We start from the raw sequence: 27,119 nt of genomic DNA, 5'->3' as shown, positions 1-27,119 counted from the left end.
TGGTGCTCCTCCTTGGCTCTGATGCAGCGCTGGCCGGGCTGCTGCGGCTGCTGCTGTCTCCAGCATCACCCAGGTCCAGGGCAGGATTGGAGGCGGCGTTTGATATTAACATGGCCTCCATGGCCGTGGTGATCCTGGCCATCCCCCTAGTCAGCTCAGCTGTATGCTGACTGAGCACCGATTCCTGATTTGAGCTGCGATGGCACAGCTGTGCGGTCGCCGCTGCAAGGCGGGCCATGGCCCGGTTGAGCACCCGGGCATCCCTCCTGCGCGCAACCTCATGCTCCTCCTGCCTGGCAGAGGAGTGGGTGATGGCAGTGGTCAGCCTGCCCAACCCTGCTGCCACCTCCTTGTTGCTGTCCACAACAGCCTGGAAACCCTTCACCAGCTCCCCCATCTGCAGGTTGTGCTGCAGGAGCTGGCGTTGGCAGGCCATGGTGGATCTGGCCTGTTGGCGCTGGATTTTGACCATCTGGCCCTCCAGGCCCAGGAACACACTGCCCTCCCGTGGTGGTGCAGCAGTGGTGGCGGTGGTGGCACGGCGTCTGGCACTGCTGCCTCCGGCCTGCTGAGTGGGCAGGGGTGCCACTGGTGGGGGTGTGGTGCTGGCCGGTCCCGGAGCCCCTGCTCCCAGGACAGGTAGGACGGGTGGCAAGGCCACGGTTGTGGCAGGTGCTGGTGTCGGCGGAATGGTCTGCCTTGTAGGGGAGTTTTCAGGTGAAAATTGCAAGGGGGGTGTGCTGGCCAGTACTGGGGAGTGCACTGCTTGGTAATCAATCACCAGGACTCCCTCCATTCCAAGCCCTGGGGTGTCTCCTTCCTCATCCTCATCCTCCTCCTCCTGGGCAGCCTGGCTGGTGCTCGGCCCTGCGACTGCAGTGCCTGACGTTGATGCTCCCTCTGCTGTCACAGTGTTGCCGCCTGATGGTGCCCCTAGGTACAAAGAAGCATTTGTAAACTGAGTGCCGATGTATTACAGTCAGTACAATTATGGCATTCCACATGTCCTTGCATCTCCTTACACCGTGTCACACTGTTTCCTGTCTTGTGATTCTGCACTGACATATTTGGCTAACTTCTGCTGACTACATGTACCATGATGCTTGTCTCTTGTATGTTGGTGACAGTACAGTGCTGGTGTTTGCCTATGCATTGTGTCTAATGGGGAGGTGTCTGGTAGGGTGTGTCATGATGCGCATGCTTCTTACCTGTAGCTGTGGCTCTCGCAGTGCTGTCCAGGGTCCCGATCCCTACGATGCTCTCCCTCTCGATGGTGCTGGAGACAATTTCCTCCAGCTCGGTGAGGGGTGGCGCCGGGTTCTTGCCTCCTCCGGTGAGATCAGCCTGCCTTTGAAGGTCAGCCAGCTTCCTCTTCGTGAGGCTGCGGAGGTCGTAAAACCTTTTCTTGAGTTCCTCAATGGACCTGGGGGTGACACCAGCAGCATTGACCTTCTGGGCGATGTCGGCCCACAATCTCCTCTTGGTGCTGTCTGGCACGTTGAGGGACAGCTTGCCAAAGAGCTGGCGGTGCACCCTCACCACCTCCTCAACCAGCACCTGAAGTTCGGTGGTGGTGAACTTGGGCTTCCTCTTTTGGGAGGACTTCTGGCTTCCTGCCTGATCTGCCATTCTCTCCTGCTCAGTTTGCAACCTCCTTCTCCCACTGCTGCTAACTGTGTGTTGGGCTCAGGCAGGGTTTCCAGAAACTTCTAGAAACTTCTTAATTGGCTGCACCTGCCAGGGTTGCCACTCCCTGTTTGGGTGGGGGAGGGGGAGCCACCTCATTGGCTGAATCGCCTATTGCCGAGTCGGCTTTTACCGATTCGGTAAAATCCGAATCGGTAAAATCCGATTCGGTATTATCCGATTCGGTAAAAGCCGAATCGGTTCATGCAATGCATTCCTATGGGCTTTTTCGCCAGGGGTCTATGATTGCCGATTCGGTTTTTACCGAATCAGCTTTTACCGAATCGGTATTCACCGAATCAGAAATATCCGATTCGGTGGTAGCCGATTCGGTGTTTTCCGATTCGTTGTTGGCCGATTCGGTAATTTCCGATTCGGACCGAGCTGAATCGGAACGTACCGAATCTCATTACCGATGCCGACCGAATCGGTTTTCATTCGGTATTTTTTTCCTACATCTCGTTTTCCGATTTCAGAATACCGATTCGGCCCGCCTCGGTATTTTGAAATCGGAAAATCGCGTTTACCTACATCGGGCCCTAAATCACTTATTAGTTGAAAACGGAACTAGCGCATACCAGGAACTCAATCTCTACCACGGCGCACTGTTAACACTGGCAATGCTGACGCAGTAGGCAAAAGCACCATATAAGGATTTTCCTTTACCCCTTTTCTTACCACAGGTATTGCAGCACCTAACAATTCTCAGGCAATCCTCAGCATTTGCAAACCTTAAAGGTCCAATGTTATCTGCATTTTGTGGTTAAATCACAGCAGTTCACTCCTGAGCAGTTCAAAGTCACATTACTTATATTAGTCAATATTATCTGTTAGTGGCTGAGGCCTGCAGGACCGATGACCCCACTGCAGCCGCATTTTATTTAGGACTATGATAGGAACAGGAACAAAAGAGGGCTTTAGCTAGGGTGGGAACTGTGATGTGACCTGGTTCCACGTTCTGTGTTCTAGTATGGAACCAGGTTCACTGAGGGTTCGGGAGCTTGACAGTTGGTGACTGCAAGCCGATGGATGAGGTTGTTCAATAAATACCTCTTGATACTTCACCCTCATGTGTCATGCTCACTTTGCCACAGGAATCAACCTACCACGCCAGTGGCACCCTGCAAATTGAAGCACAGAAAAAGAAGAGGCACCAAGAAAGACCCTTCTATACCAGAAAAACTTTATAAAAAATCCGGTGGACAAGGCCAAAGATTCTGTGGGGTCTCAGAAAAAATGAAAGAGTGGCGCTAGCAGGAAAACACTAAATACTAGATTGCATAGGATTGTCAGATAAACATCTTCTTTGATATAATGATTTGTTCCCTTACCAAGAAAGGGTGTTCTTTACATCTTATAGTCAGGCTGAGGGGCAGGGTTCTTGAACCAAGCTTATCCAGACCCTAACAGTGTCAAACACAAAAGTCACAATAGAGGCCGACACTAACCTCAGGTCCCCATATCAGGAGGACGCCTGGGTGAAAACTTCATCTCAAACTAAAAAGTTCTTCACTTCATTCCCTTTACATAAACCAAGCAGCCCAAACAAAGCAGTCCACGCAAAGAAAGAACACACACAGGGAAACACATGGTGTTAGACCTGGGATCCCTGGTTGGCTGAGGTATGTACCTTAGGCCTTATAGGGACCCGCGTTTCCACATCAGGGAAAGGAAGGACACCTTCTGAGATAACCCCACACACCCCCTTGGTAGCTTGGCACAAGCAGCCACGCTTATCTTCAAGGCAAATGTGTAAAGTATTTGCAACCACGCTCACAGCACCCCCCAGATGACACCACAATAGACTCCACACGAGTTTTATAAAAACGAGTATACATTTTAACAAAGATATACGATAAGACCACATGATATAGATCCAACATATGTGTATTTGTAATATTCCTCCTGGCCAGTTGTTAGGCCAGCCAGCCTTGTAAGTTCTGGCGCTATTAATGAGAACTTCTAGACATTCCACTGTAATCCTAATACCATGTTATGCAGTTCGTAATGCTGGAATCAGGATCTTTGCAATATGAAAATAATGCAATGCGTAACATAACAATCAGGTACTTTGCAATGTAAAAATAATGCAATGCGTAATACAACCATCAAGTACTTTGCAATGTGAAAATAATGCAATGTATAATACAACCGCCAAGTACATTGTTATGCAGAAATAAGGCAATTTGTAATACACTAATCAGGTAATTCGTTATGCAGAAATAATGCAATGCGTAATATGCTAATCTGGTAGTTCGTTATGCAGAAACAATACAATGCGACAATCGACATTCAGGTAGTTTGTTATGCAGGAATAATGCAATGTGTAATAGACTAATCAGGTACTCCGTTATGCAGAAATGATGCAATGTGTAATACGACAATAAGGTACTCCGTTATGCAGAAATAAAGTAATGTGTAATACACTCTGGCACCGATCACGGTGCCTTAGGCGGTCTTTCCGCCACTCGAGCTGACTCACAGGTAGCCTCTGTCAACAGTTTCCCCCAACACGGGTATGGTATAACATAAAGTGCAGCTCCGCACTCCAGCCCCGGTACTGCCACTCCCTTGGCAATACGGGCTGCGATACCAGCCAAAGCAGAGGCTCGTGCTGCTGTAATGAGAGAGGCAGTGAGCGTCTCCCTCCAAGCCCGTACCCCACCCCAGGAGTCAACACACATTACCTGGGGGGCATAAACTCTCTTGCCTATCCTCGTCCAGCAACTTGGGCCTCCAATGCAATCTTTGTGAATTGGCAATGGCGAGCTCGGGCCGGCGGCTCAGTTCCTCCAGGGCTGCAGGTCCAGGCCGCTACTGTTACAAAGATCTCATGCTGCCACAGGGCACACGTACACAGAGTCGCTGAGACTCCCTTGGGCTTCGGGTGCACAATCACAGGTCACTCCTCACGTAAATCTCAGGCTGCATGATGAACACGCACACAGCGTCACTGAGACTCACTTTAACTCTGAGTGCACGTTAACAAGGCAATCTTCACGAAGGTCTCTCGCTGCACAAAGCACACGCACACAGCGTCGCTGAAACTCACTTGGACTCTAGGTGCACAATAACAAGGCAATCCTCACGAAGGTCTCATGCTGCACAAGGCACACACACACGGCGTCGAGGAGACTCTCTTGGATTCAGGGTGTACAAGATAACAAGGCAATCCACACGAAGGTCTCACGCTGCACAAAGCACACACACACAGCGTCGATGAGACTCACTTGGATACCGGTGCACACGATAACTGACCAACCTCACAAATGGTTCAGGCTACAAAAAGCACACACACACAACGCCGCTGATCCTTGCTTGGACTCAAGGTGTCCATGATCACAGGGCACACCTTACGAGGGTCTCAGGCTGCAAAAAGCACCCACCCACAGCGCCCCTGAGACTCTCCTGAAAGGTTTTGTGTTCCTGAGTTTCCGCAACAGGGAGCCAACTCACCTCAGGCCTTTGAGGATAAGTTACTTCAGGACACACCACAGCAAAGTCCTTTCAAGCGGGGGACACAGCACATAGCAAAGTCCCTTCAGCCTTTCCTTGGTTAAAACAGCAAACTGCAGGCCAGCCCCTGAAGACACAACAAGGGTCAGTCCTTTCATTCAGTCTCTTCAGTTGTTTGTTCTTTGGCAAAGGTTCCTCTTGACCACGAAGTAGCTCAAGTCTTGTTGAACCTTGATCAAGCCATTCTCCAAAGTTCAGGGGCTTCAGCTCTCATAGTTATACCCCTCAATGGCTTTGAAGTATTTGTATTCAGAGGGCTCTGCCCCCTGTTCAAACCAATCCTGGGTGCCTCCCTGCCAGTTACACCTTCTCCTTTGATTAGTGGGGTCTGGATTCTTAATCACTCAGCATGGGACAATTGTTTTATAGCAGCAGCCCAGGCCTCTTCCGCTCTAGAGGCTACTCCTCCCCCTACACTCCAGATGCAGGTCAGCCTGGTGCTGTCTCACCTCCTCCCCTTGGTCAAGACATTTCCGAGATCCAATCGCTTTCAAAACCAGACAGTCAATCCACAACCAGGCAGAGACACACAGAAATGTTAGAGCACAAAAACCCAGCCACTTCTAAAAGAGTGGCTTCTAAACGCACAATGCAAAAATCACCTTGATAAAAAGATGTGTTATTACATTGTGAGTTCAGGCAAACTAAACTTCACCTCTCGATCTTAAGACTTTGGGAAGATAGGCTGGAAAACATATTACACAGCCTATTCTATCCTATGGGTAAGATGGCCTTTCAGCAGTGAGAAAACGAAATGGAGATTATTTCACTGTCAGGACATGGTACACACCTTAGTACATGTCCTACCTTTCATATGTACTGCACCCTGCCCAGGGGGTACCCTGGATCTACCATACGGGTGTCTGATGTGCATAGAAAGGGAAGGGTAAGGTCTGGCAAGTGGGTACACTTGTCACAACAACATGGCAGTTTAACAAACTGCGCGCAGGCACTGCAATGGCAGGCCTGAGTTCTCTTTTTAAGGCTACTTGTGTGGGTAGCACAATTAGTGCTGCAGGCCCACTAGTAGCATTTGCATTACCTGCCTTGGCACACATAGTGCACTTTACTAGGGACTTTACTAGTAAGGCAAACATACCAATTACCATTACACTTTATACAGGGAGCACTTGCACTTTGACACTTTTTAGCAGTGTCCAAAGCATCTAAGTTGGCAACACCATGTCAAAAAAAAGTTCTAGGGGGAAAGCAAAAAGTTTAGGGAACTATTCAAAATGGGCCAAGTCCTACACATGGCTACACAATACTCCCTTTATACCCCTTTCCACTCTGAGGATGCAGTACAAAACCTCCAGACAGCCTCCCTCACGTAAAAAAAGAACAGAGAAAGGGCCTGACAATGACACACCCCCTTTCTACACAACACACTGTTTTTGTTTTAAAAAAAACAAAATTCAGATGAACCAGGAAGCGAAGGCACCGGGAAACCGCCTATATTCAGGAGGATTTTTATCAATAGTGGATGGGCACAGTCTGTACCTATATCCGAAGTTATCAGTTCTATAAACCTGCTCTCTTGTATATAGTCACATCTCACAACCGACATGCACTGTGTAATATTTCAGCACGCCGAGAGTCCTCGGTCCCCTTTGTGTCATATTCATTGTGCAGTCATTCTGCACCAGAGGTTCAATGATTTGTATGAAAATCAGACCAACTGAGTCATGATCATACATTTTTTTACTGACACCTATATTTGCTAAGTGACCTTCCTCTCCCTATTTACGAGACAGCCTGGAAGCCAAGCTCATGCATTCATGGAACACTCACTAGTATTAAAGTACCTAATGAAATAGTTATTTCAGGGTCTCAGCTGCTCCTGTTTTGCTATTTGAGTCAGAGATCAGCCGGCATTGGCTGTGAAATCCAAACTTATTAGAAGCATTCCTTCATTCCTCTGTGCGAAAGGAATGTTCATATTGCAAGTGAAGGGTGAGGACAGGACACTAAGCACCAACCACATTTATGTAAGGATCAAATGTCCTGTAGGAGAGTTCACAGAACAGGGGTATGTGGTCCATGAGGATGATGAGGGTGTGGATTACATAGGCAGCATTCCAACAAATTAGAATAGTAGAATAGTTCATGTTCTGCTGTTAAGGGGGAACCATGCCAAGGGCACTAGTAAGTTATAAAAGGTCGATTTACATCTCCTTTACAGTTTGTTAGCTCAGAGGTGAGACGAGAACATGGAGAAGGATAGGGAACTATTCAAGGAGTGGGAAAGGGAGGTCCTACATCAACTAGCATCACCACGAGTGGTGATGGGACATGGCAAACATTACAAAGACTGTCAATCATAAAGAAGGACTTTGGGCACACCCACAGGACATCTGATTCATTTAATAGATCGAAAGCAAATGCAAGCGTCTGAAAGTTGGACCTATATGTAAATCAATTCCAAAATAAAAAAGCAGGTGGCCTTGGCATAATTAAGTTGTCCATTTAACTTTGAAAAAGACCCATTTACCTGATAGTTAATTTCTTAATGTGCTGTATACTGCATGTTTGCAAGTAATGGTTGCAGGTAAGAGGAAGTAATTTCTTAACTTAGCTTTCTTTCAACATATCTATGTTGTAATGCTACAGTGGAACTTTGCCTTCAAATATAGGGCCACATGCATCAAGCAATTTTGGAGTCGCAAACGGTGCGAATCGCAAAATTCGGCCGTTTGCGATTCCAAAATCCCTTTTTGGGATGCATGAAACAATTGTGTGAAAATCGCAATTTTGCATTTAAGGAATCGCATGTTTGTGATTCCTTAAATGCAATGCATGAATGTTTTAAAAATTGCGAATTCGCAAATAGGGGGAGCAAATTAACATGAGGGTGAACCTTTTAATCTTTCAAATATGCTCAAAAAAGCATTTTTGAAAGTGTCATGTTACACACACACATGTCCTTTGCACATGTGTGTGTGAAACTTGCACTTAAAATAACATTTCAAGGGTGGGAAATCTTTCAAATATGCTCAAAAAAGCATTTTTGAAAGTGTCATGTTACACACACACATGTCCTTTGGACATGTGTGTGTGAAACTTGCACTTAAAATAACATTTCAAGGGTGCAGGGGGGGGGGTCCTTTGGACCCCCCTTCGCACCCTTGAAATGCATTAACAAATTGCGATTCGCAAAATGAAAATCGCAGAATGTTAATGCCTTCCCCTTGATTCCTATGGGCCTTTTGGCCCATAGGAATCAATAGGAAGGCATTCCTTAATTGCGATTCGCAAAATGTGAATCGCAATTAAGGAAAATTAAGAATTCGCATAAATATTTGCGATTTAATCATGCATTGCCGTTTGCGATTTCTAAATTGCAATTCCTTAATTTTCGCAATTTAGGAATCGCAAATAGGTGCAATGATGCATGTGCCCCATAATGGTCTAAACTGGACTCAATCTCTTCTTTAATTTTTTATTTTTATTTTTGTTGAAAGACACCAGGTACAAACTTATAAAAAATACATTCTGTATCAAAAAAACTTGTTTTAAGATCTAGACATGATATTAAGAGAAATGTACAAGATTAATATATAGACAAGCTAGACTGAAGTGCAGTTTTCTAAAAAGACAGGTAAAAATGAAAACCAGCATATTTCATTGATAAGAAAAAATCCTGAATCGATATTTCAATAAAAGATTGTCTAAAATAACTCGAAATGGAATTCTCAAGACTTTGAGTTTATATGTGCACGTCCAGCCAACCCCTAATTGGTGCCCATATGGCCTGGCCCCAATCCCTCATCTTTGTACCCCTCCATGAGTAGAGGGACGACTCGATATTATGGATCCCCAGGAGCCTAGCCAACTACATCTGATAGGAGGGAGGTGTTGTATCTTTCCAACCAGATGCTAACAATATCCGCAGAACAGTCACGCACATAAACGCAAAGGCTTTGTTCTTATTCATATTAAGCCCTAGATTGCTATCAATTCCTATCAGCATTAGGGTAGGGGATAGGTTGATCTTCAGACCTAGCAGCCCTTCCCAAAATTTCTAAATCCCCGCCTGAATTAAAGTTAATTTATCGCATTGGTAAAACATATGCAACAAGTTGGCAGGACCTTCTTGGCATCTTGGACATTTGTCATCAGCTCTTTTTCCCCATTCATATAATTTAGCAGGGGTGAAATACAGATTAAAAAGAGTCTTATACTGTTGGGTTTCAAATTCGAGGAGCAGAATACTTTGGTAGCCATCTGCAGTGATTTATCTATATCTACATCCAGATCACCTAATCTAGGTACCCAGGACGTTTCACATTTTTTCAGATCATCCTGTATACTTGAAAGCAGGGAGCCATAAATCATCTTGATTTTAGTTCCACCCCTTAATAAACTTTCCATCATACTGATCTGGCCTCCTGGGGTGATCCAGGGCCTAATACCCCTCAACACTCCAGACATCTGCAGAAACTTAAATCTCTGACTCGCCAGGATTCCAAATTTCTGCTGGACCTCTTTAAAGCTCAACAGATTATCTCCTCCAAAACCATCCCCTATTCTTTTAACTCCTTGTGGCTCCCACAATCTCGCCATTCTATCATTGCTGCATTGCGGAAGAAGAAGAATAAGAATACTGGAATACTGGAATTCCACAAAGATGTATAATTATTGATTTTAGGAATCGCCATTGCCTTTCGAACTTGCTTCCATATTTCCCAGAGACTATCCGGCACCTTGTATCGCATTTTCTTATAGTATCGTCTGTTGTTTTTACGTAGCAAAAGTCCCAGGGCCTCACTGCCCAACAGCAGCTCGTATATAGATGGAATTGCTTGATCACTATATCGAGTATCGCACAGATTTGTGGCAGGCTCGAATAAGATTGCCATCTGGCTCAGCAGGCAAGCAATCTATTTTTTGGCATTGCCAGCCCTCCCCTTTGTTGCGGAAGGGACAAATATTTCAATGAACGTCTGATCTTTCAATATTGCCAGATGAAATGTACAAAAACTGTCTCTATAATTTTTGGCACCCCCTCAGCAATCAGATATGGAATCATCCGAAATAGATATAAAATCTTAGGGAGCATGGTAATTTTGAGGACATTAACTCTTCCTATTATGGAAAGATGGAGGACATCTATTCTCTTCAAATCTGCCGTAATTGATTCTTCAACGGATTAAAATGATCTTTTACAATTTCAATAGTTATCGAGAGTATTCTAACTCCCAGATAAAGTGCTGCGTAAAGATACCTCCCATCAGACCTTATAATATTATTTGTGTAGATTATCTGGGTTTTACTTTCATTTAGGAGATATCCTGAATTCCGTCCAAAATCCCTAGCTATACCCGTGATCACTGCCATAGCCAGATCGTCCGCATAGGCTAGCAGTTTGGTTTCAAACCTATTACAGACTACTGGGTCAATTTCCCTACATTCTAAAAGGCAGAGTTTCAGGCGATCTATGTACATGTCAAAGAGAATAGGTGAACAGGGACACAACTGTCTTGTCCCCCTTGAGATAGAGAATGATTCTGAGCTGCCTCCCATTAATGGGATTCTGGATTTTGGGTCGGAGTACATCGCCTTAATAGCTCTCGAGATTCTAGGGCCAAAGCCCCTTCGGTCCAATATCCCCCACAAATGACCCGGTCGAAGGCCTTTTCGGCATCCAGAAGGATCATGGCCATCCATCCCCCTGGCAGCCTGGGCATCAAATAGCGTAATAGCACGTCTGACATGATCCGTAGTCCCTCAACCTGGGATAAACCCATGCTGCCACGGGGAGACCAGACCGCCAAAAACCCCTCTGAGACTTTTGGCCAAGACCTTAGCGTAAATCTTTGTGTCAGTATTTATGAGGGATATTGGACAATAGGAGTCAGGTTTTTCCTTAGGCTTGCCCTTCTTATGGAATACAACAATATTTGTTTCCTTCCACGAATGTGGTACGTCACCAGAGCAGATAATACCATTGAATAAATCCAGCAGTATAGGGGCAATCTCATTCTGTAGGCTTTTATATACTTCAAGTGAAATATTATCCGGACCCGGAGCCTTCCCTGGTGCTAGCTCCTGCAATGCTTCCATCACTTCTTCTATATTAATGTCACTGTCAAGCATAATTCTATCTGTCCCAGCCAGCTGAGGTCCTTCATCTTTAAAATCTGTGCTAACGCCATCAGAGTGCATCTCGTCCATATATAGCTTTTGATAGAAATTTCTAAAAACCTTTATAATGTCTTCGGGTTTTGTATAGTTCAGGGTACCTTCTTGGATGTTAGATATAACATTCCTATTAGACCCCTGCCTTATTCGTAATGCTAGAAGCTTCCCTGCCTGTTCCCCTGTTTCATAGAGCCTACCCTTCTGCGTCTGGTATTCATCTGCCGCTTTCTGGGCTAATCCCTTGCATAATTCTCCTTTTATGGCCAGGATGTTTTGCTGACTCTCAATAGTGTCACAGCCCTGAATAATATCCCTTATATGATATTCTTCTGCCTCTACAAGCTGGGCAATTAGTTTCTCATTAATTTCCCGATCTTTTTTCCTAATCTTGCAAGGAAGCTTATTATTTCTCCTCTCAGGGCGGATTTAAATGCATCCCATACCATGTTTCTATTAGTACTATAGCATATCATATCACAGTTTTTCAGGGCCCAACTCCTTAAATGCTCTACAAATACAGGGTTAGCTAGTAGCTTCCTCTCAAAGGTCTATCTTGTCTGAGTCCTGACTGAAATACCAATATCATACTCCAGAATTAGCAGACTATGATCGGATAATAATTTGGGTAATTTTTTAATCTCGACCCTATTTAATTCAGTGGAGGAAATTAAAAAATAGTCCAGTTTGGTATATTTCTTGTAGGGCCATGAGAAATAAGTAAATCTCTGTCTATTAGGCTCCTTATTCCCCCAGACATCCACCAGCCCGTGTGATTCCATTAAAGAGCTCAGGGCACGAAACACTTTGGGTTTACGACCACCATAAATAGTATTCTTAGTCAAATCGGCAGAGATATTGAAATCTCCACACATAATAATGGGTGTTGGCCAATTAGTTAGTTCCAGTTCCAGTTTCAAGAAATTAAAAACCTCGGGATCATATTGGTTGGAACCATAGATTGTGCAGATTGTATACCCCATTTAGTGTTCCACTAGCGCCCATCTACCTAGACCTTCTTTCATTTGCCTCTTTGTTTTCCCCCAGGAGGATTTTGCCAATATCGCTACCCCTCTAATTGTGGATGTCTGAGAGGAACAAGCCAGGAGGTCATAGCCTCTTAAACCCAACAAATGTTTTTTGGCCCATGGGAGATGGGTCTCCTGTAGACAGATCACATCCATCTGATTTGATCGGACAAAATACCGTAACCTTTGTCTTTTCCCCCAATCATTCAATGATCCTATATTAACTGTACAGATTTTAAACATCCCCAATTTTTAAACCTTTTCCTACTAGATCATCATCCCATCTCTGAATTAGATCCATAAACTGCCCAAAAGCAGAAGCGTCAATGCTCCAATAACACAAATAATACAATAGTACCAGAAATGTTTCTTTTTTTTCAATTTTTTCTCCCCATTCCCTCATCCCCCACCCTCGACCCTTCCCCCCATTACCCTCCCTCCCCCTCACACCCCGACCCTAGTGACCCTAGTCTGAGCATGGATGTGTACAGCATTGGCGAGCTTGCCCAACCCAAACAATTAACACCTTAAATTCGTGAACCCTCCCAAAATTCCATCAAATCCGTCAAATCATAATATATGAACCACCTAAAGCTCCCCCCAAAATCCCTCCCCTCCCCCATCACTCTTCCAAACCCATCGATCTCGAATATCCAGGAACCAACAGTTTCTTCAACTTTCAACTACAAACATGTTATTAGGTCCTTCTTCTTTGACAATTGTGTCAAGATACTCCTTAGCTTTGATTTCTGAGGCAAAGTCCCGGATCTGTCCCTCATGAAATACTTTAAGCTGTGCCGGGTTGTTAAGATACACCTAAATGATTTTATCATGAAATGATTTTATTAGCTGCCTCAATCTTCATCGTCTCTCCACCATTGAGTGGCAGAAGTCCGGACGAACGAAGAACGAGACTCCCTCACTTGCCCTCCTTGCTTCTGGTCTGGCCTTCTTTGCTATGGCCTGTCTTAGGAGGATATTGCCGAGATATATGAGGATCGCCCGATGTTTATCCCCCTTTTTAGCTTGAACTCGCGGTTTAAACGGAATACGATGGGCCCCTTGGACTTCAGCCTCCCAATTCCGTTCACTTAGTTCAGGGAAGGCAGATTTAAAGAGGCCAATTAGATAAATTCTTGTGTCCTGCCCCTCAACTCCTTCAGGGACACCCAGCACCCTGAGGTTATTTCGCCTCTGCCTGTTCTCGGATTCCTCGAGTTTCCACTGGATGTCCCTGATTTGCGAACTATAGGCCTCGGCCTGGGCTGACCCATTGGCAGCTTCTGAACCATTGCCACGATTCTCTCCTTGAGATTTGTCACCCTCTTGCCTATATTTGAACATGCCTTAGAGAGCTTTCTGACAGTTCCTTGCATCTTCCTCGTTGCTGTCTGTGTTTTCCGACTGTCCTGTCGTGTCTCCTCCCTATGAAAGAGGATGGTCTGGTGAATCATCTCAAGCGTTGATGGAATGGCACCAATTTGGGACTGCTACGTGGCATGATAGTGAAGTGGTAGATGAGTAGTCCCATTTCAAGTCCTTGCTCCCCCGGTTTGGCCTATAGATGGATTTGTTTTTCTAGCCATTATGGGGGTCAGGCTCATCCTCTTCGGGGTCGGAATCTAAATTACTAGTCCCTGGTGATGAACTCTGGTCACCTTCCGACCATTCTCCCCCATCAGAGAGGAAAACAAGCATTTACAATGCAATGGTTTCGCCTTTGAAAAAGTTAGAGCTATTGGCATTGTAAATGACAACATTTTTATTTATGTTTTGGCTTTGAAAACATAAATAAATGGCATTGTCATTTACAAAGCCAATAGCCTAATCTCTCGCAATGCGACACCTATTGCATTTGACCCCCACACACACACAAAATTGGATCACAAGAAGGGAACAGGGGCACACACAAAACCGGGTCACAAGCAGGCAACAGAGGCACACACAAAATCGGACCGCAACCAGGCAACAGAGGCACACACAAAACCGGACCGCAACCAGGCAACAGAGGCACACACAAAACCGGACTGCAAGCAGGCAACATAGGCACACACAAAACCGGGTCGCAAGCAGGCAACAAAGGCACACACAAAACTGGATTACAAGCAGGCAACAGAGGCACACACAAAACCGGGTCGCAAGCAGGCAACATAGGCACACACAAAACCGGACTGCAAGCAAGCAACAGAGGGACACACAAAACCGGCCTGCAAGCAGGCAACAGAGGCACACACAAAACCGGGTCGCAACCACACAAAAAGTTGCCCATGAATCAGAGGAAACCCTCTAATATGCATTCAGTTGAACACAGCACCATCCCATATACCCAAGGAAAGGTGTGCTTGTGTGGGAGGGGGAGGGGGAGGGGGAAGGGTGGTGGGCAGGGGGGTACAGTTGTTTCGTTTTCCTGGTTTCCTCGATTACGTCATTCTGTTCTAACCAGAGGAGAGGCAGGTGGCCAGTGGTTCTTTTTTTCCAGAGTATTATCAGTACGAAACAAATTGAAATGAACCATCGTTAACGGCAAGCATAACTTCCTAAAGCATGGATAGAAAATAACCTACTATTTTTACTAATTGCCAGTTCAGCAAGAATAGCCAGGCTTTACAGCACCGTCATTTGGAGAAAAAAAATCTAAAGTTGGAACAGGGAAAGACGAGAATACAGTTACTAAACAACATTTAAATATATTTTTGAAAATGTTCAGCACCTAGAGAAAATGTCGCTAAACTACAACTTGAGACTAGAACTGAGCTCTCTTCATTGTTTACATTTTGCACAACCACATAGAAACTTTTAAGGTATTTAATAGCCTTGGATGAAATGTTTAACAGAATGGGTGCCGGTTTCTTTCAAGAAAGTGGCTTTTTGTGAATACAGCATGAACAGCGTAACACTGCAAAATGTGTTCATGTTTTTCCTATATGAAAAAAAAGCAAGCTGCATCTCCATAACTACCAGAGTAGCCCTTGCCGCTGCGTCATGGTAACAGACAAGCAACATCGTACACAAGCAGTAGCAATGACATTTGAGAAAAATAACCGCCAAATCAGCACTCTGGGCCTTCAACAGCATGCATTGGGAAGGCTGACTTTCCTCCCAACAAGGTGCTAGAGCTATCCTTTAAAATAGTACCATTATTTATAATTAAAAGCACGGATACTGCACCGATGTGTTGTAAAAATGAGTGAACGGCGCGGTCTCCACAAGTCACATTCTTACATACAAGGAAAGCCAGATAAACACTTCACAACATTTCATTTTACTAGCAAGCTCGCCTTGGAAGAAAAGTTATTCACAAGCTTGGAAATGTGCAAGGTGGGGGCCCCAGTTCATACCACGCGCCCCCTTCCAACTTTGAATAAAGTACCCGAAAGGATATCCTGGCTAAGTCACCTCCTCACTCTCTTCCATTCACCTTTGCCGTCCAAGAGACTTCCAACATGGCTTCCTGTAACATCTGTGCTAATTAATGGTCGCCGAGTGCAATCTCTTGCACTGGATGAGTCCAAAATCCCTCGTTCTGAGGGGGAAGAAGACGCCTTGTCTCAAGAGTTTCATATTGGCCTGTTCCAGAGCCCAGGGGACAACTTCAAGCCTCGAGTTCAACTCTTCAGATCACGACGAAACAGAAACACACTAGGATAGGGAACAAACGGCTACGTGCTCTAATAAAGACGCAGCGATGCCGGGCATGACGGAGCCCGGCCCCAGCTGCCTTTGGAACATAGGATCCCCCCTCGCAGAGCTAGTCTCTGCCTTTGTGAGAGCTTAGTGGATATAATTAGATCTAGCAGTGCAGTAGTAAGAGTTGTTCGTCAGTAGACAACACATTTTCTTGTCACATTTAGTAACATTTATTACTCTCAGCAATGTTTAGCGCGTCTATATATCTATGCAAGTCAGTACCTTAACAAACATTTATTTTCAGTTTAGCATATGCCCAGCTGCAACAAGGCTGCAAAACAAGGACTCTCACCCCCGAAAATGACGGACGTTTTCGGTAAGGCAGATTTGCTCACGGACAGCTGGAGGGGGGACGGGTACACGGTCACCGGGAGGGGGGCCTACGAGGACACGGACAGCGGGAGGGGGGGCGGGAAAGGAACAGACAGCGGGAGGGGGGTGGGAAAGGAACGGACAGCGTGAGGGGGGGCGGGAAAGGAATGGACAGCGGGAGGGGGCAAGGAAGGCACTCACCTGGACTTCCTCGGGCGGCGGTCGGACGCGGAATGATGAACACAAACCTGGAGGCCCAAAAAAAATAAACCCCGCCCACGGCTGCGATGACGTTGCGGTGGGAAGAAATCGCGGGAACGCCCACGAATCTGGTCCGGCCATGACGGACAGATCTCTGTTCCAATGGCTAGCCTCCATTTATGGAGCTAGCCAATGGAACAGAGGGCGTAATCCCAAGCCCACTCTGTTCTAACATAAGATTTCGCCTGCGCCGAAAAGCTGCGCAGTGCGCAGCCTTCGGCCAGGCGAAACCTAAAAAGCAGTCAATAGGTTCTTTATCCATATCAGGTCTATCTTTATCTTTATCAGTGACTACTAAATCTATTACAGTGGTCACATCACTTTACTAATTTTCCAGACCAGGTCGCAGCAGTCTCTTATCATGCTCAGCTCCTTCTAGAGTTTGAACCAGGGCGGCCTGGGTTTTGTCCTTACTCACGGCAGCAGTATGATCTACTATTAGGGAACCCACTGGCTCCTTTGGTATATTTATAGTACTTTCCCGGCCATTACCCATTATCAGAGCATTGTCCCCATCCTTCACCGGGGACAGAACAATGGATAGGAAGGGCAGCCTCTAATCGTCCCCCAAATGCATTCTTCACAGTTAGATCTCCAACAACCACAGCAGTTGGAGCCGGGGGTCCAGAGGATTCGAGCGCCTCACCTCATTATTATCCTGTCCCCTCGCTCTCTTCTCTGCATTCGGGGGTGTCTCAGTCAGGGTCTGTGTCTGCAAATCTTTGGCACGAGTAGGCATCTCCGCTATTGAGGCTCCATGCGGCCGATCCTCCGCCGAAGTCCCGCCTTTCCCTCTCCTCGGTGGATCCGGCGAGAGGACCTGCCTAGAGCCTGCCGCAGTCCGCTCTGAAACATCCGGTCCCGTCACAGCCGGAGCCTCTGTCCCGAGCTTGCAAGCCGCCACCTCTGCGGTGCCCTTGGAGCCCGCAGAGTTCGCTGCGATCTTTGGTGCCATTATCTCGTCGCTACGTATGCTCTCAGACAGCAGCAGGTGAGTTAGAAATCTCCGAATGGCAAGCTCGATCAGCCGGGGTCCGACCTTCAACCAAATCGCCACAAGACTATTGTAGTGGCAACGTAATTCCACTATGAGGGGGGGCGGCAACCAAAGCCCTACGGGTGGTTCATCAACATCAAACGGGAGATTTCCGGTCTGTTTCTAACCCAAAACTTGCCAGTGCTGCTATCGGCCATCTACACGGCTGCCATCTTGCCCCGTCGTCTCACTGGGACTTCCTTACACAGGATAGTCAAATGCCCATACGGACAAAGTCCCTCCATCTTTCCTTTGCCAGTTTTTTACAGCCATGGAGACTTAGAGCTCCCAAATGATTCCTGCCCATTCTCCCATCCCATTCTATTCTGTCAATAGAAAAGCTATTTTTCTGCTCGCTCCCTGTTATTTTTTACCTCTGTATGTATAAGGTATGTCTATAGCGCAAACATAGCCAAAAGGCAGCAGAGCGTTGTACATGATCAATGATAATCACAAAGTCAACGATTAATAGTAGAGGAAAATGGGTTGTTCAGTTGGCTGCTTGGCAGTGATGGCGATGTAAGTGATACAGCTGATTTTGAAAATGATGCTGGGTGGCAACTAGAGCCAATAGAGTTCCATCAGCTCGGGATTGATGTGAGCATATTTCTTCAGGTACCGGATAAGATGTGCTGCGACGTGTAGGATGCCAGTGTGGCGTCTGAGAGGCCATTAGGAAGTACATTACCACTACCCAGTTTTTCATTCTCTGGGGAGGACTTACTTTATGGTAATTTTGAAGTTTGTGCTCTTACCCCTTACAAAAAGTAACATTGGCTTAAACCCCATTTGGCACATGTAATTGTACTACAAAGCCATTGTACATGTTGTAAATACTACACTGATGGCATTTAAGATGAAATGTCACATATGGACTGAAGGACTACATTGTGTCATCTAATTTGTGACTGTGTCATCTAATTTGTGACCTTGAAAACATGATACAGGACTCCACTGGTCTTCTGCAGCCTGTAAAAGTTTGTGTTTGCGGACAGCAATGTAAAAATAAATGCTTTGACTAAAAACTGCTTCTAGTGGCTAAGTGAGTCACCCCTAAGATTACCTTATTGTCCATAAGGCAGGGTGCATAGTGCCTAGATGTGGTACATCCCTAAATTATTGTTAGCATGTATCTACAGTGACTAGTTCACCAAACGCTGTTTTCACTGTATTGAGTTTAGCTGTTTTCATGGGAAATACTGGTAAAGCAGACCAAATCACTATTTCTACATTGTCCGGTAAGAAACAAATACAGAAAAAGTTAAAGGAGTTTCCCAACTATTTTTAAAGCACCAATTCCTTTGTTAAGTTATAGTTGCTTGCTGAGCCACTGTGGTCTAATTAACATCAGTCTGCAGCTGCCAGCCAGCCCTGCCCTCCCTGTAATGAACTTTAAATTCCTGGGAGCAACACAATGGAGCACTTTTATTGGCAGCTCAACCTGAATGAGCAGGATTGGCTCATCTGAGCACAACAGAATATTCAGGATGGGGGCTGTTGCCATCCTCTTAGCACAAAAGTATGAAATCCTGCATGACAGACCTGTCTGCGGCACATGTAAAACTTTAGTGCCTTTGAAAGAAATCAAAAAGGCCCAGGACACGATTGTATCCCCTGTCAAATTATTGAATGACCTTCCTTTTCTTACTAGACTTCATCTCATTTTTGTTGTGGGCACAGGGCCTTCTTAAACACTTTGGCCATATTGGATTGGCCATGACATTTTGTATTTTGAGTCTGTCTGCAGGACGGAAAACAGGATCTATCGAAAAACTGGGTAGGCCAGGACCATGGAACCTCTACTTTATTGGTTAGAGAGGGGCATATTATCAAGGGGGTTTATATCCGCTTTTTTGGCTTTAAAAGCCAAGAAAGCGGAGATAAATTTATCTCCCTATTACCTAGCTGTCGCTTACACCAGTTAGCGACAGCTAGTAGGAGATAGCGACCATCTTGGGCCCCACTTTGCATGTCAGTGATATTTATCACTAATGACATGCAAAGTGGGCGTGCCAAGATGTTAGCGACTGAAAACAGTCGCTAACATCGCTATCTCCTATTACCAGCTTTTGGAGATATTCGCGCTAAGCGCGAATATCTCCAAAAGCTAACACCTGCCCTGAGCAGTTCTTAGCCATGTTATCCAATGGGAGGTGGATAACATGGCTAAGAGCATTAGCTCGGTAATGCATGAATATCGCTGACTTTTCAGCGATATTCATGCATTGCGGCGATTTTTATCGCATTTGCGATAAACCTTGGTGATACCAAGGTTTATTTGGGGTAAAAATCGCCGCAGCTCAGCGGTACATTTTTGTCTCTAACCAAGCAATAGCGATAATTATCGCTATTGCTTGGTAATATGCCCCAGAGAGACTAAGAGTGTCTAGGGTGTCCCCCACCCACAGGCTGGTGACCCTACAAAGCTGGTCACCTTCCCATTGGATTTCAGTTTTCTCAATAGCGCAGATCTCGGCACATTTAAAAAAAAAATCTCATTCTGACTTGGGACATAGAAACCTTTCAGTGCTAAAGCTTACAAGCTCCAGAGTGCCAGCAGAACCAACCTGCGTCAGGTATCCGGCCTACGGTACCAAAGCGGTGAGCACAATTTCAACGGCATCCCATGAACAGAGGTTTGGGACTTGGAAGTAATTTTAAATATTCTTTTCAAGAAAGTGACACAGCCCTTTTCTGAAGTGGGACTTAGAAACCTTTTTGATTTTTAAGATGTCCAGACATTCACCTGGACCAATACTCTTGGTTCATGAGTTGGTCTGAAAATCGAATTTTGGTCCTAGTCTACCATGACTTTTGAGTTACAGTGGTTGCTTTCTTTTTCTTTCAGTTTTTCACTTCAAACTTCTGTGAAAATGTATATATTTGTTTCACTTCATTGGATTTTCGTAATTTTGGATTCTTTTATTCATAACATTTTGCTGTTTGATTTAAAATTGCTTGTGGTCCATTGTGGAATTCTGAGAGAAGGGATGGGCGTAAGAATTGAAGCAGGCTTGTTATACTCAATGAGCAATCAGATTTTCTGTATTTTTTCACTGAAGAAGAAGTTGATGGTATTGTACTTTTCTGATGAGTGAGGAATAGGTGGGCCCAGCAAGGTGTTGATGCGGTGCTTGGTCATCTTGAACACACTTCTATTTCTGTTGTTGACTTCATTGATAGTGCTGGTATTGTACTTTGATTTGGCTAATGTAATGAGCTATCTACGTGTTGCCTGGAAGCACTTATCAAGAGGTCCTTGTGAGCTCTGTTGTTTCTCCATTTTCTTTGCTGTCTGCGGATAGATTGTTTATTATCAGCAAGGCCTTTAGAGTAACAGGATGCTGAAGGCTTTGGCTTGCACTTACATGTTGTAATTGAGGCGTGAATGTTCACATCATTTTCCCAAACAAATTTGAAGTTGTTTAGAAGGGTTTTGGCATCTTACATGGAGTTGTTAGGTCGATAGAGGAGTTTAAGAATTAGTTTGTGTATGTAAAAGTCTTTGAATGATCTGAAGGTTTGGTCTTATCTTTTGTGTTGACCTTGGTTGGTAGTTGGATGCTTAGCAGAGAGATTTGGAGAGGAAAGTGCTGGGTTCAGCCTAGGGGTATAGGTGGTTTGCATTGCATTGTTGATGATCTTGAGAGGAAAAAGTTGAGGAGGTGTCCTTTGGAATGTGTGGTTATGTGACATGCTATATTGAGTGTATCAACAAGGTTGAAGAGGGTATTTTTTTAAGCTTTTCTGTCTGGGAGATTGAAGTCACCCAAGAGGGTGAGATGGTGAGGAGATATGAGGATTCATCAATGTAGTCTTTGTTCTGTCCAGGAGACCTGTCTGTGAAAGGGAAGATGGCAGTCTGAGTTACAGAGAGTTGCAAATGGTATGTTAGTAGCTTCAAGGAGTTGGGTGTTACTTGCTTGTCTTGGGTGCTGGAGCAGGATGCTTCTCGGGGAAACCACCTCCCTTCCTATGTGCATGCTCCACATGATGGATGCTGTAACCTGCTGCGAGAAGGACCTTTAGGATGTGCAAATATACGGATGGGACCCATGTTTCTATGATGAAGGGGTGTCAAGTTTGTGATAGCTGATTAGGTTTGTGATGTCTGATATATGGAGGAATGTTTGTTCTGTAGTTTGAGGGTGTGTAGTAGTTAGTAGGATATGTTCAAAATTAGGTCTATGTGTTGTGCGAATGCTATGCAAGCTTTTGGGCCATCAACGTATGGGCACAATTGTGGGAAATGCCAGAATGAGGCTGTGGGTAATGCAGTTGATTTGATCTTTTCATGTAAGTTTTACTGGAACACAAGTTCTGGCCCAAGGCCCAGTCTGGCCTAAACAGGCCCCAAGATGCATTGCCCCCGTCTATGTCCGCTCTTTCATGGGGATGGCTAGGGAGTTCACGGAAGTAGGAAGAAGGATGGAAGTTCTGTCACTTCCTATGGAGATGGACAATGGGAAATAGTGTGGTGTCTCTTCCTATGCAAATGGATGATAGAAAATCATGTCCTTTTGCTTGGTTTCTTCTTTTAGTGACGGTTTTGGTGGTGAAACATCTGTTTCCTATCTTTATTTTTGCTCCTCGAGCATCCATTGGTCTGCCCTTTGTTTCCAAGGTCCTCTCTCATTCCATTTTACTACATAGCAATCATCTATGTGCATATTATTAGGATATTATTTTGAAAGGTGAGCATGGTCTCCCCTATGCAAACCATAGTTTGGGACAATTCCCTGTATCATAAGCAAATAACTCTATAAGCATTTAACCTTACGCGACCCACAGGTTCCAAATATTCTGAAAACACTCGATCTTACTGTTCCATTATTTTTTTATATTTGCCTCTGCTGATTAAAAGCATTCCTGAGAGGGAAGGCTGGTTTATGTACAAACATATTTGTTTATTGAGTTCAGAGACAATTAATTTAAGTTGCCATGAACTTAGTTATTCATTGTTTTATTTATTCTAAAAGATGTGTATGTATAGACCCACATTCATCTTATAAATGTAAGAAAGGATTGTTATTTCAATGCTCCGCTTGACGAAAAGTACTTTCAAATGAGGAAAGCCAAATGAAGTAAGCTAGTCATTAGGTAGTTATTTCTCTATATGCTTTGCAACTGTTTTCTTATTTTTTACCATTTGTTTTGTTAATTGTGTGTACATGTTACTATGACACATAATATACTACCAGGCATAGGTAATAGCAAAATATGTTGTTCACCTTCTCCATATAGGTATAGAGGACATTTTCTGGAAGGAGTGAGCCTTCTTTCAATCTGTCTGACAGCTCCTTCAGGGACAAAGAAAGAATGTCTTCAGATTTCTGCCCAGGATTCTGTAAAATTAGAATGGTTAAAAGCGAGTTAAAGTGGGAAAGTAGTTCTTAACATTGATGCAATAAACAGAATAGAACAAGGAAACGTTGACAGAGCTGCCATTCATAGTGGTAGGCCACATGATACATTAATAAGGAAGACCTAGGTTTGATAGAATAGACATGGCCACGGCAGATGATCTGCATTCCCCTCCCCTCTTGGAGGCATCAACAATGCCTCTTTATAAAGAGCTGATGTGACTATAGTAAACATTTTTCAGGGCACCAACATGGCAGCAAAGGAAACAATAATAAATTAGGCTATCCAAATAGAAGCAGCAGATATAAAGTACAATTGAATGTTAGCTCAAAATATTCTCAATTGCTTACAATAATCTACAACCAGATGAAACCAAACAACAGAAAACCGACACTAGTAAGATCTGGACTACATAATGTTTCAAAAAAGTGTTTTTTTTTTCAAAAATACTAAACATGCTATTTTGTATTGCAAGCACCGTGTCTAATAAGCTGGTCAACACCATGGGAGGGAGGGTGGGAGGGTGTAATTCTTGACCTTTTTTTTAATTGTAAAACTTCTCACTCACATGCAAACGTGCATTTTACAATTAGAAATCTGTTGCCATGTCTCGATCGTGAACTGACACACCGAAGGAAGCATGAAACAACGTTACTAGATATTAGAAAACGAAACTGAATTCTGTTGCAAGTAATCGTCCTTTGAGTTGCTTGAGCCCTTACTAGTTTCCATTTCATACTACATGGTCAGCAAAGGAAAGTAAGTTGGGAGGAGCTACCTTTAGCCCAAGTTTTCCAACTGAAATTAACAGGACACCCATAGCTATATATAGGTGCCATCCTGTGTGTGTGTGTGTGTGTGTGTGTGTGTGTGTGTGTGTGTGTGTGTGTGTGTGTGTGTGTGTGTGTGTGTGTGTGTGTGTGTGTGTGTGTGTGTGTGTGTGTGTGTGTGTGTGTGTGTGTGTGTGTGTGTGTGTGTGTGTGTGTGTGTGTGTGTGTGTGTGTGTGTGTGTGTGTGTGTGTGTGTGTGTGTGTGTGTGTGTGTGTGTGTGGGTGGGTGTGTGTGTGTGTGTGTGTGTGTATATATATATATATAAAAGCTACAAAATGCGGCGCACTCCCGTGATGTATTGAAGTTGATTTATTGCAAATGCATTTCGGCGTCTTGCCTTCCTAAGTGCATATCAACTGACACTTAAACATTGTGCAGGTTTAAATACATCTGAAAAACGATCTCATTGGAGAGGCATACAGTCACAACCAGTGACGAAGGACTGAAACATTACAGGGTCTTGATGCCTCCCGGGAGTGCTCTGCACTTTGTAGCTTTTATTTTTCCCGTGACTTCACCCTCACGTTAAGCGGAGAAATGCACCCGCCCAGAGTGCTGCAGTTGAAGGGTGAGACCTGGAGCTTGAAAAAAAATAAATATATATATATATGTATATATATATATATATATATATATATATATATATATATATATATATATATATATATATATATATATATATATATATATATATATATATATATACATATATATATATATATATGTATATATATTACCATTTGAGATGTCATCAGTGATGTCACTGACCATGTCATGAATGATCTAATATGTAACATCATCAGCAGTGGATTGCGGGTGCGCGAAATATAGTTAGTACAACTAACTATATAGGAGCAATTTCAATGGTTTTGTATGAGTGAAATGTCCAGATAACTTTAACACCCCTAAAACTTATAGTTTTTTGAGTGAATTTCAAAGGTTTTTTCGTAACTATATAAGGCCTGAAACCTATGTTTTTTTAGTGAATATATATATATATATATATATATATATATATATATATATATATATATATATATATATATATATATATATATATATATATATATAATCAACAAGGTTAGCCCCAATGAGAGACGCCAACAGGTGCGTAAAAATCTCCGATATTTTATTGCTGGCAGCAACTTGCAGGCAAAGACAACTGGCGGTATTATAGAAAATTACAGCCACAGCCAGACGCGTTTCGGGAACAGCGTTCCCTTCTTCAATGGCCTTAGTCCCCTTCACACCAAACCGCATTTCCTGCACACATTTATTCTCAAAAAGACCTGCCCCAGTGGGTGGGGCCAATCCCTTGGCCTTCTGTCCCTGGAAGTGCAGGAACAATAAACTCATGTGAGTTCATTTAGTGTGCAGTCCATGAAAATATAATTACCACAGTTGGTCGATGACAATCAGCATGCTTTGACTGTTGTTGATACCAGCTGCCAGCCGAGCGCATCTCCCGTTGTACTGATAAGACCGCACTGGCTCCATCACGGGCCCGCTTTCCTCACGGTGGGCCTCTCTCGTGGCTGGCCTCAGCTGCTCTAATCCAATCAACAATGTTCGCCCCAATGAGAGACGCCAACAGGTGCGTAAAAAGCTTCGATATTTTATTGCTAGAAGCAACTTGCAGGCAAAGACAACTGGTGGTTTCATAAAAAATTACAGCCACAGCCAGACATGCTTTGGGAACAGCGTTTCAGGAACAGCGTTCCCTTCTTCAATGGCATTAGTCCCCTTCACACCAAACCACATTTCCTGCAAAAAATGTATTCTCAAACAGACCTGTCCCAGGGTGCAAGGCCAATCCCTTGGCCTTCTGGTCATGGTAGTGCAGGAACAATAACCTCATGTGAGTTCCTTTAGTGTGCAGTCCATGAAAATATAATTACCACAGTGGGTCGAAGACAATCACCATGCTTCGACTGTCGTGGAAACTAGCTGCCAGCCAAGCGCATCCTCCCGTTGTACTACTGAGACTGCACTGGCTCCATCACGGGCCTGTTTTCCTCGCGGTGGGCCTCTTTTGCTGCTGGGCTCAGCCGATGAAATCCAATCAACAAGGTTAGCCCCAATGAGAGACGCCAACAGGTGCCGGCGAATGGAGAGTGGTAATTTTTTTTTACGGTCAAATTCGGAGGGCGCACCCAGCACAGCGCTCAGCATGGCCCCCTGGTATGCAGGCGCTGGGTGCGTGACTCCTACGCATTGGGTTCACGACTGCTATCGCGTTGGGTGCATGACTCCTAATGCTTTGGGTATGCGATTCCAAGCAAAAAAAAGTTATAATTTTCAGATATACATCAAGCTTAGTGTTTAGATATTGGGTTGCTCTAAAAAGAGCTGTTGTGTTTATTGAGAGATTTTGGTACCCATAAGTAGGTACCTATGCAGAGTCCAAAGTTGATGAGGAAGACTCTGTTACCCTTATCTGTAAAATGTACACCATCTCTCCTATAGATGCCATCCATATTGAAATGCAGATTGTTGTGATAAATGGACCCCATTCTATAATCTCAGAGAAAAGCAGAAACAGCTTTTTTTTAAGTTCAAGTTTATTGAAACCAAAACATAGCATAGAATACAGAATGTAATACACTCAATCAATGAAAGGTATGAGATACAAAAATAAAATTGAGAAGGCATAATAAAACGGAATCAATAAACACCTATATCCAAGTCATGGAAAAGGAAAAACAAAAGTGGAAAAGGAAACAAACCAAAAAGGGAAGTGAAGTATGAACATTTCATAAAATATAACATTGTATGCAGATATTAAAACTTAAATAAAATGTATACAATTGACAGCGAGTAATAAATAAGCATAAAACTTTATAAATCGAAGGAAAAAGATAAATAAGCAAAATCATGGCGGCTTATGAACATCATCAGATGGATTGTGGTGGGTAACAATAATATTTTGAGGAGAGGGAGAGGTTTTGGAGAGGTAGGTAGTAAGAGGAATCCATAATAGGTCTCGTTTCACACTCCCTTTCTCCCTTTCCAACGTCCTTTTGGGTTCTTTGTCTCCTGATTTACCACTCTCCCCTTCTCACTATAAGTTGCTTGACTTATTTTTGGCCATACCCTTTCATCTGATTACCTCCAATTGGAAAGATTCTACCAAAGTCAGTTATTCAGCTTGGTGGAATGCTATTTGTTTTCATCATAGGCTTGATAACAATTATGAAAAGCAGAAACATCTTTATTGACATGTTTCCTAGCTTTCTCAATCTGTGGACAAAAATGATTGG

General features: G+C 44.2%; 1 protein-coding gene across 1 annotated transcript in view; it reads right to left on the bottom strand.

Annotated features, from left to right (window-relative positions):
- The window catches only part of LOC147747106 (vitamin D3 hydroxylase-associated protein-like), a 337,273-nt gene that overhangs the window by 218,833 nt on the left and 91,321 nt on the right, over positions 1-27,119 (bottom strand). The window contains exon 2 of the mRNA XM_086952357.1: positions 22,896-23,009. Coding sequence (XP_086808483.1) covers positions 22,896-23,009 — 114 coding nt within the window. The remainder of the gene's footprint in view (positions 1-22,895; positions 23,010-27,119) is intronic.

Source organism: Lissotriton vulgaris, chromosome 1_1 (genome assembly GCF_964263255.1).
Source record: "Lissotriton vulgaris chromosome 1_1, aLisVul1.2, whole genome shotgun sequence".
NCBI classification, from domain to species: Eukaryota; Metazoa; Chordata; class Amphibia; order Caudata; family Salamandridae; genus Lissotriton; species Lissotriton vulgaris.
Note: the sequence above shows the minus strand (reverse complement) of the source record. Positions and strands in the feature narration are given on the sequence as shown.